The 10,728-nt window shown below is 38.2% G+C and overlaps 1 protein-coding gene across 1 annotated transcript; it reads right to left on the bottom strand.

The window, feature by feature from the left end:
* Window positions 1-372: 372 nt before the first annotated feature.
* Window positions 373-10,685, bottom strand: LOC131778064 (uncharacterized). Its single transcript, XM_066171643.1, has 12 exons — window positions 10,503-10,685; window positions 8,882-9,165; window positions 8,333-8,446; window positions 7,080-7,397; window positions 6,005-6,346; window positions 5,230-5,568; window positions 4,789-5,100; window positions 3,912-4,238; window positions 3,025-3,342; window positions 2,289-2,657; window positions 923-1,237; window positions 373-469 (listed from the first exon to the last, which is right to left on the bottom strand). Exons 3-12 carry the CDS (start codon window positions 8,400-8,402, stop codon window positions 465-467), a joined length of 2,715 nt encoding a protein of 904 aa, XP_066027740.1. The 5' UTR covers window positions 8,403-8,446; window positions 8,882-9,165; window positions 10,503-10,685; the 3' UTR covers window positions 373-464.
* Between the last annotated feature and the right edge of the window lie 43 nt (window positions 10,686-10,728).

Here is a 10,728-nt window from a genome sequence, read left to right as displayed (position 1 = left end):
TTCGGGAATTAGCTTCTTAAATGCCGATTTCTGCACTCAAAAAAGGTGATGTTACAGGCGAAAAGAGAAAAAACAAATGCTTTTAAAGAAGAAGTAAAATTGGAAAAAAAAGGAAAAAAAGGAAAGAAAAAGAATGAAAAGAATTACTTATCGCCGCGAGGAATCAATCCCCCGACTCTCTCTTGCTGGAAGAAGTATTACCCATTGCACTAAGTGTGAGGTATCCAAAATGTGAATTCATTATTTAGATGGCTAAGAGTTTGAAAATCACTACATTTTATTGAAAGTTTTTAGGCGAGTTTTGCTATGATTTTCCCCTCTATGCAAAGTTGTTAAAGAGACGAACAACGGTAAAATAAGTTTTTTGAACAAGAGCTTTATTGCCATGTATTATGACGTAATTTCCATTTTTCTTTGTAAAGATGAGCCACACAAATTGTTAGAAAGCTCATTGGCACACGCTCTCATCCTGCAAAGGAAAGGAAGATAAAGATGGTCATGTTAAAAAGGCAATGACACTTTTCAATTTTCGTAAAAAGGTAAAACACCAATTCCAATGGAAGAGTAAACGATTTTCATCAAGTTTTCCATCGGTGGTGGTATGGTTTTTCGTCGTTGCTTCTTTTGATGGTGACGATATCCAAGAAGTAAAGAAAATTGACAGTTCAATTCACCCGTCCCGAAGCTAGTATTATTAACTCATCATGTAGTATACTATTATCAACTGGATGGGCCAATCGAGTTGTGCCATTTTTGTTTTTCCGCCCCATCCAGAAAAACTTTTGCCATCTTCGTCCGCAGCTGTTATTGACACTTAAAGAAAATGTAGACTGAGGACAAGGTTGAGGTTTCTAATGAAAACAATAAAAACCCAAGACAAAAATAAAAAAACAACAACAACATAAAAAATAAAACAAAATACCTTTTCTCTCAGATAAACGATACACTTGATTGGCAAAGGGTCCTCCTTTTCCATCGCCCTTACAGACTCGCGATTCACCATATTTACTGTATGTTTTATGGGCCGTGGCACTGGTAAGGCACTCCCCCCCATTTTGAATCGCAAACACCTTGTACCCAATCAGCTTTGCATATAATGCGCACTTCTGGATTTCATTTCCTTTCATTTTGTTGATATAGTAACCAAACAGATCGTAACCAAGTGGAGTAGCATTCTCGATAGCTCGTTCTCTTTTGTCTTCATAGCATCCAACAGACTCATACTCAACATGTAACCCTATTGTAGAAAGCAAATGCAAATTGGCATGTAACTGTTAGTCACTTTCTACAATTGTTTATATCAGTTGATTTTCGTAAATCCGAAACCCACAATATCTCAACAGCCAATCACATCAAAGGGCAACATAATATCATAATAATGTGTCACGCAAATGATGATGGCAACGCTAATGATCAAACACCGATTGGTTTTAGTATCGCATCCGACCAGATAACTTTGAGTCTTCCAGACCAATCATAGAAGTTGAGCAAATTCACTGCAATCCCAGACATCGTTTAACAATTTCTTAATCGTTGCTGAGTTTAGGAAGAAGTGTGGTTTCCAAACAACACAGCTCTCTATGGATCTAGAGTGGGCGTTGTCCGTGCACCACGTGATTTATAATCTTTAACTGAACTCATAGAAGCTCGAATAGTTTAATTAATTACAAAAAGGAAATATCAATTAATTTAAATATAAGTGACTAGACAAGACCAATTTGACCACATCACAAATTCAATTTGTTATCAAAATCAAAGATTCCTCAGTTCCTATTTCCTTTTGTTGTTTTAAATCTATCATGTCCTCTCCGCCTTTTAGTAAAATCTAACGCAAGTCTCTACTAAAGTGTTCAACAGATCCAAGCTTCTTATCTCTCTCTACCTGTTAAACCGGCTTTTGCCAGGATAACCGGCTTTCTCATCCACTTGTTCAACCGGCTTTTTGATAATACTTGTAACTTACGTAAATTTTCAACACACTTGTTTTGACCTATAGGCTTTTCTATAAATTCTATCTCTAAGGTAGTTGTGAAATCTTTTTTCTTTCCCTTTATCTGAGCCCTAAAAGGATCTGTATTCTGGATCAAGTTCATTTGAATACCCAGATAAGGAGTTTACCCTACCTTGCTTCTTTATCCCAATGGAAGGTGACAAATTTTCCCTTCACATAACAGATCCCAGGCAAAAAAAAATAAATCAAAACCTCCTGATCAAATTGTTAATTTTGGCCCTTCGAAGTAATCGTCTCTCTTCTCGTAGGAGAAAAAGGCAGGAAACATTCATCATACCTTCAAAGGGTGGGATAAACGGACTAGGACCAACAAGGTACGCCTTATTGTTCGCCGGTACGGTTGAGCACTCTTCTAGGCCATAACCAAACTTGACAATGTTGGTGTGCGTATCAGGACCACTGCTGCACTGCCCGTCAGCAGTAACAACATATGCTTTATATCCTCTCCTCCAGGTCGCTAATGCACACTTCACGTTAAATCGGTTCTCTTGTTGACTGAGATTAAGATGTGCATCTAATTCACCAAAATCCGTATCTGAAGTAATGGTAATGTTTAATACAGGATCTTGCATTAAACTGGGAATCCTCTGTGCTTGCATGTCATCGAAGCATCCAACATGTAAGCGATGAACACTCTCAAAGATATCTGCGAATACAAAAACGTCAAATTACTGGAAGGAAATAATTTGAGAAAAAGGAGTGAGCCCGCTATATCCTCAACTGTTTCAGGAACTCGTGCTAATATTCAAATTTTCAACCGAAGGTAAATGACGCAACTCAACTTTGTCTATGGAGCAGCTCCTTCTTACGCTAAAATTAAGGATACTGTTAAAGGACATTCGGAAAAAAGAAAAAAAAAACACGGTTGTCACAATTCATCAAGCGATGTGTTGTACAAACGAGAGTGAAATATTTTTTACCCTACTTGAAGCTTAAGCCAAATTTGGCTAATAATTCGGTGGCCGTAGAAGAGACCACTAGGTTTAGATGTTAATACATTCATGTCAACTTACCGTCCACCCTTCCCACAAGATTGTAAACCTGATTGGCCCAAGGTCCTCCTTCTCCGTCATTTTTACAATCCATTGATTCACCGTATTTGCTATATGTTTGGTGCGCGTTAGGGCCACTAACACACATGCCACCATTTTGGATTCCAAATGTTTTGTATCCTCGTATAATGGCTGCCACTGCACACTTTTGAATAGCATCCTCTCTCTCCGTATAGCTATCACTTAGAAGAACGTCTTTTCCTTCTAAAGAAGAAATAGCTCTCGCTTCTTGGTCTTTGTAGCAGCCTTTAGATTCGTAGGTAACACCGGCCAGAAAATCTGTGAAAAGATCATTGGATGTTGAGGGAACTACGTCTGTTTGAAAAAATAGGCCGTTGGCCGTTAAACCATGGTAATAATGATAGAGATATATCATAACAATCAAGAACGTGTGTGGACAGCAAATCATTGTGTGGACAGCAAATCATTTTCAAAACAGGCTTTTACTTTTTTGAAATCTCGTATATAGTAATTTGCTTCGGTCTTAATTCCAAATGCTTTGTATTATAATTATTAATTGTATTTTATCATCGTGAATTTGTTAGTTTTTTAGCGTAGATTAACTTAGTTAGTTTACTCGGGTGAAGAGCCATTCTATGGATATACCGTAGTAAAGTCTTATTATTATTATTATTATTGTTATTATTATTATTATTATTATTATTATTATTATTAAGATTGAAAGTGCGGGTAAATGTAATGTTTCATAACCTCCGCATTGCAAATCAGTCAACTAAAGAACAAGGTCAAGACATTTGGTAATTAAAAGCCACCATTTACAGCTAGTATCGGGACCGGTGATAATTTTTCCACTGTCATTTGACACATCGTCTCGGATTAACACTTACCAGTGATGTGGTTAGTTAAGCTAAGGTATACTTCACTGGCCCACGGTCCTCCTTTCCTATCCCCCCTGCAATCATGGGATACTCCGTATTTCTTATACGTTTTCACCTTGGTGCTACCAACACACATGCCACCATCTTGAACACCCACCACGGCATATCCAAGTTTCCTTCCTAACATGAGGCACTTAAGAACTGCTTCATCTCTTGAAGCGTAATTGCCATCAAGAAGTATGGGGTCTTTTCCTTCAAGACTTTCCATAGCACGGAAAGGAAGGTCCTTGTAACATCCTTCGTTTAAAATATTAATGGTCAACATAGACCGAAGCTCTGCAACGGAAGCCATTGTTATAACAATGTTATTTCCTTCAAACTGGATGTGAAATTTATTTTTAAATAGTTAACTAAACACTTTGTTCAAAAAGAAACCTTGCATTCTACTCTCTTAGGTAATATCATCATGACTTGACTCTTAGTGGCAGCAGCTTAACACCCTCTTTCGCACAGATAAGACACTTTATAGTTTCTGCTGACTTTTAGTTGTCATCATAGGAGGATCAGGATTTTAAAGTACAGAAAGAAGGGGTAGGGTGACGAAGCAAAGCCATGTGAAGTGAATTGGAACTTTTGAGGGGGATGAGATCAGAGATTATTGACCATTTAAGGCGTGACCCATGCTTAAGTTAATACTAATAAAAAAAAACTGCTTTAAAGCTGCAGGGGAGAAATCACCATCATGATAGTTTTTAAAAACTAAAAATTTCATTTCTAACCGAGTAGGACTATATTCGCCCACCCACCCACCCTAAGTGAGCCAACGAGAGACCCCTCCCTTCCTAGCTCTTCACAATAGGAGACATTCATGAGAAAAGATTCATACCGCTAATTTTCCCTATCACATAAGCGTTACTGGTCTCTGGTCCGCCTTTTCCGTCACTTTTACAGTCTTGTAAGATCCCATTTTCATCAAAAACTTTGTAAGAATTTCTTGTAATGAGACATTTTCCTCCATCTTGGATTGCAAACACTTCACTGCGTCTCTTGATGGCGGCCAACGCACATTTGCCAATTGCGTCCTTTCTCAATTTGTAATCACCATCAAGAACATCTGGGTCCATTTGTTCAATATCAAGCATATTTTTGTCGTTTTTGTAGCAACCGAGTTGTGTGTATGGTATTGCGGAGAAGAAATCTGTGTCAAAAAGGAAAAAAAACAGAATGTACTGTGTCTGGTGTATAATAAAGAAAAAGTATGACAGTCGTATTACCCAAATTCAAAAGGCTCTTAACGTACACCATTAAAATCGTAAAATCATCGTACTTCTCAGTTCTCCAACAACGTAAACGTGAAGATTGCGATAGCTTCCTTTTCCGTGGCTTTCGCATTCCTTAGCCCAGAACGTTTTGAATACTGGCACTGTGTGAGCTTTAGGGCCAGTCAAGCACTTGCCGCCGTTGATCAGAGCAAAAACTTTATATCCACGTCGCTTGGCTACCGTAGCACACTTTTCAATCGCATTTTTTCGTAGTTTGTAGAAATCCTTTAGAAGTGGATCTTGGCCCTCATAGTTCACAAGAAGAGGATATCTCTTAGCCATGTAAGGGTACTGGAGGAAACATCCAATTGACGTGTATTTTAGCGGCTCAGGCGGTACTATTACTGAAAATAGAACATTTACATATTTTTATTTTCCTACGAAAGACCGTCACTCAAATGAGGGTTGGAACCAGCAAAGCTAACTTTGCGAAATTTACAGTAGTGCATTTACCTCTAACGATAGTAGATAATCATTTAACTGTTTCATTTTCATTCTTTCGAAGCAGGAAATGTAAGTGACAAATAATTATGGCTTCAAATCAGTGTTTTCTGGATACTGCTTTGAGAGTTCTACACTTGATTGTCGAGTTTATTTGAGCTATTTTGGTACATGTACTCGGTAGTTTTCGACAGGACAGGTGATTGAGAATCTGTACCTCTGGGTGGGAAATGCTCGCGATTCAGCGACATTTTGCTCTGCTCTGTTAAATAACAGCTTCATCCCCGTCCTATAAAACACAGTTTACTTGATTAATCTGAATACATGTATCTCCGTTACCTTCAACATTGTTAGCACCTCTATCGTCATACCGGCTAAAATTGAGAAGGTATACGCTATTCCAAAGAGCCATTCCTGTGCATTCCACGTTACTGTGTCCTGACTGTAGAAACTTTCTGTACATCTCAGTAGTAGGACCACTTGCACACTGTCCGCTTGGCATGACAACAAACATTCTATGTCCTCGCTTGTCAGCCGCCAGTCCACACTTACTAATAGCGTCCCTTCTCGTTGTGTAATAACCATCCAACAAAGAATCCTCTCCTTCAAGGCTGGGCACAGTGTGAGCATCGGTGAAATCAAAACATCCAAGTTTTGTGTAAGAAACAGTACCAAGGACTTCTAAAGACAGAAAATGAACAGAATTGTTACATTTGCGAGTTTGTTTCGGCAACTAAGAGTTTACGTCAGTGAAGTTGGCATTTGCCACTTATTTGCACTCGATTTCTTACAATAACTCTAATTACGTAGACTGATGTTTGTATTTAAGTAAAAAAAAATTTTTGCAACTAATCCGACGTAGTAAGGAGGGCACCTCAGAAAACATCAACGAGCTGAGAGGTGCTGCCCATGCTCGAAAGACCTGCGTACATAGCTGGCTTCGAGTCACATAATGTTCTCATTTTTGTCTCAAAAAGCTTCACGAATGGGTTTTATATTCAGAATTGTGGAGAAGAGATTTGAGATATGAACCCTAACTTCAAAAACTATCCCCAAAAAACACCAAACATCACGTTTGGGTTTGCTAAATCAGTGGCAGATCCAGAAGGATTACACTTGTCTAAAACCAAAATTCTCACACCGACAGGACCAGATATTACTACTCAATATGAAGTCTTCAAAATTTACTTCTCTTAATTTGTTTCTCAGCTTATTCAGGCTCTAGCGCGAGAAGGAAAAAAAACCCTAAGTGCCTAAAAATCCCGCCCCCAATCAAAAATTCCTGGATCCATCCTAACTGTATTTTATCTTCTCAGCGACCTCTTATAATAACAGATTTTAAATATCGTGCGAAATGATATGCAGATGGTGTAAACAGCCTTGGATACTTTTCCTTTCAAATTACGATCCATACCTTTCAGTGTTGAATTAAGATAGTAGACCTGATTAGCCATATTTCCTCCTTTTCCGTCACTTTTACAGTTTTCTGATTTAACTGCAAATTCATGGAAGAAATACGCGTATTTATCGCTAACACACATGCCGCCATCTTGAACTGCGAACGCGGTAAATCCTCTTACCAAGGCAGCCATGGCACACTTTTGTATAGCATCAGTTCTCAGCCTATAGCTGTCGTTAAGGAGACTGTCCATTCCCTCCAAAGATTGTATCCGTATATCTGGGTTGTCTCTGTAACAACCCAAAGATTCGTACCTGATACGGGACGGGAATTCTGCAGGGAAGGATTTAGAAGCTTATTATTAACTGCTCGTTTTTTTTCTTTTTTTAATTCATATGAAATACCAAGACAGAATTTCTCCTTACCATATCATAACAATATTAAGCAAAAAAGTGATGAGAATTAAAACAAAAACTAATCATTAGAGGAATGGTGGTTGATCAATATCAAAATTCTCCGAAGTAACATCTCAAGACTAGTATGGCAGACAGTAAGGGGAATTACTAAAGAGATCTCGAGTGTAAAAGGATTAAAACAACCTGACCAGTTGAACCACTAAATATTTAGCCGCTTAAAATACAAAGTATAACGCAGGTATGTCGATCATTTATGCAGAAATTCTGTTGTCTGTAGTGAGTCATTCCCATAGAGGTAGGAAATTTCAAACCCGTGGGCTCAGGGAAAACGTCAGTCTTCCTCAGTCCAACCACTGTTTTTGGTCTTGTCACGCCAGATAAGTGATTAGATTGAACAGTGGCTACAAAACTGAGGCCTATTAATGTTCACACATGCGCAGATATTTGACCACTGAATCTATTTGGTATCGCTTACTCAGGTGAAATGCTAGTCTTCTTCCCAGCCTTTGTTTGACAAGAGTGAACAACGACTTTGAAGGACGCACATGCTTGCACCATCATAACAATGTTTACCAATCTTTTACTACAAAATGATTATCATTCAGACCGAGAATCACTCAGCACACTCATTCTTCGGCGAAACTCGATTGTACTACATTTACGGTTTCACTCTCTCTAGTGCGGCTAATTTAACTTGCCGACATTCGTGATCTGACCACCATAAGCGTGTTCGTTGAGCTTCGGCAAACTTTCCTTGGCCAAACTATCGATACAAAAAATGTATTCGGTACAAAGACCAATTTTTATGATGAAAAATGGCAAATGCTTTTCACAAAATTCAAAAGTTCATACCTGCATATACGTCACAGAGAATCAAGCCTGTGCAAAGGAGCAAAACTGTCTTGATCATCTGTAGGCCCATCCTCGATTGAGAGGCGATAAACTTAAGCCTCAGTACTGATCAACCTGTCAGGATATAAATGATCTTATAAGAATACAGACAACTAGAAGACAATAACAGAGACAAACAACGGTTCCCTACTCAGTCACGCAAAGGACTTACACAAACAGAACAATATGTTTCTGGCTTTTTAAATATAGATATTTCAAAATCTTTTGGCAAACTATTGTGAACTATCTGATGGGACGGGCAAAAAAATTTATGCATCATCTTGCACACCTTTAATGAACATAGAACTCGTCTGATGTATACCCCTGAGCGAGTCGAGCCCCTTCTTTTCATCAGGTGTGGTTGAGATTCAATATTAGCAATATATGTAAGATTGAAACCACTGCCTCGATCGATGGAATTGATGAAAAAGAATTATAAAATAAAACCAGACATAGCTAAAACCGCTTCATGCATGTAAGACTAAACTGTTAGTGAAATAATTACCTTACCAATTTTGTTTACTTGAAGTCGAGATTACTAGTTGGATGACCAACGATCCCACAGCTTGACGAAAAACTAAAGTGGCACTCCCTGGTTCTTCAGTGGTTTATATAATCAATGCATCACACCTCCGCGCACGTGGAGAGCAGAAATTGACGAAAAGATGTCCAAGTATCATAATCCTGCCAAATTGTGTTTGGACTCGTCTGTAGCAAGGTTAACCTCCAACGCAGAATTTGAAACTTCACTTGATAATTTTTTCTCACGTCCGCGTTTCATAATCTCAGCCTTGCTGAAAAATGCAAATATGTTTTCCAAAAATTCATTTCCTTATTAAGACGTTTTCAATTATTTTCGCCACTTAACCCTATGTTTCAACCTTTTTATCAAATAACCCTAAGACGTGAGCCGGTAAGTGTTTAAGGAGCCGATTTCCGACATGTTCCCCTATTTGGTAGTCATAATCAAATATGATCAGCCTCAAACAACCCAATTTGGTAATTCTTGTTAAAAGGTCGCTGGAGTCCGGAGTTTAGAAAAGGAAGTGACGTCAGCCAGAGTACACGGAAACCGTACAAGTTTAGGGTCACGTATTCACAGGATGTTATACCATCCTTCTCCTGCCAAAAGCAAAAATCGGCCTTGTTTTTCGTCTCCGTTTACAGTAGCGTTTTTTTTAACTGTTTGAGTTTTGGTTTGTCAAGGCGTCTCTCTTGTTTGAGGTCCTACATCGCTGTAGGTTAAGTCCTCATTATTGATTCTGATAGGACCTTTTTTGGTATTTTTGGTATTTATGTCTAGTTGTGTCGGATTTTCGTAACTTGAACATCGTTCTTTGAGATGTCCGAGATGGAAATTAAAGCTTATATTAGATTCAACCAACAATAAACATCTTGTTTTGACTAGAATTCTAATATAACTTTTTACTGAGTTTACGGACTAGGTTTTCTTTGGTATTATTCTATTCCATCGATCACCAAAAGCAAACGGGTTTTTATGCATTGTATCATGCAAGAGGATATATAGTTTCCACGTACACAAACCCCAAACGTGTCTACAGTTTAAGCACCGACAAAAATATCAGCTAAAGAATCATTGTTTCCTTGACATGCTTTAAATTCTCTTGGCCAATAAAACACCGCTGTCGCTTTCTGACGTCTTCCATTGTCAACAGAATTATTGGGAAGGGAAAATTATTAATTATTTCTCGGATCAAGACAAGAAAGAGATATTGCTTGTAACTGATTAACAAGGAAATGTCTAACAGCAAGAGAGGAGAATTAACAATCAGATCTTGGGAGTTAAAGGGTTAAACACACTTTAGTTCAACACAACGTAATCATAATAGCCAGTGGAAAAATACGTACAAGAATGAAAAGAAAATCGAAATAGGTAAATTAGCGTTAAATGCACTAAAAATAAAGTTCGAATTTCTCGCGCTGCTACAAGGTTACGTTTAAGAAAAACTGCAATGGCGGCTGCCGTTGAAGATTTGTCCTACACTATGTTATGTGCATTACGCTCTTTATTCCGTTACTTTTAACTCTTTAAATTGATCTTACAAGGGCCACAACGAGAAAGATGAACAGTACGTTACTATCCAAATGTATCCTTCCATAAGCTATTTACCTAAATAATAGCGGTGACTGAGAGAAAAGCATGAATCCTCAACAAAGTATCCCAACCACTCAATCCAGCATAAGAACACACGTTGACCTGGACAGAAAAGACAGTATCCAAGATAAAGGGTTCGAAATGACGCGTTTCTTGACTCCACATAAGCCAAAAGAGACGCTCAAATTTCTTGTAGTTCGTAAGCTCTTTCCACGTGTAAGACTGCGCGCAAATATGAATA

Source organism: Pocillopora verrucosa, chromosome 8 (assembly GCF_036669915.1).
Source record: "Pocillopora verrucosa isolate sample1 chromosome 8, ASM3666991v2, whole genome shotgun sequence".
NCBI lineage: Eukaryota > Metazoa > Cnidaria > Anthozoa > Scleractinia > Pocilloporidae > Pocillopora > Pocillopora verrucosa.
The sequence above is the reverse complement of the archived record's forward strand: the minus strand, read 5'-3'. Positions and strand labels throughout refer to the sequence as shown.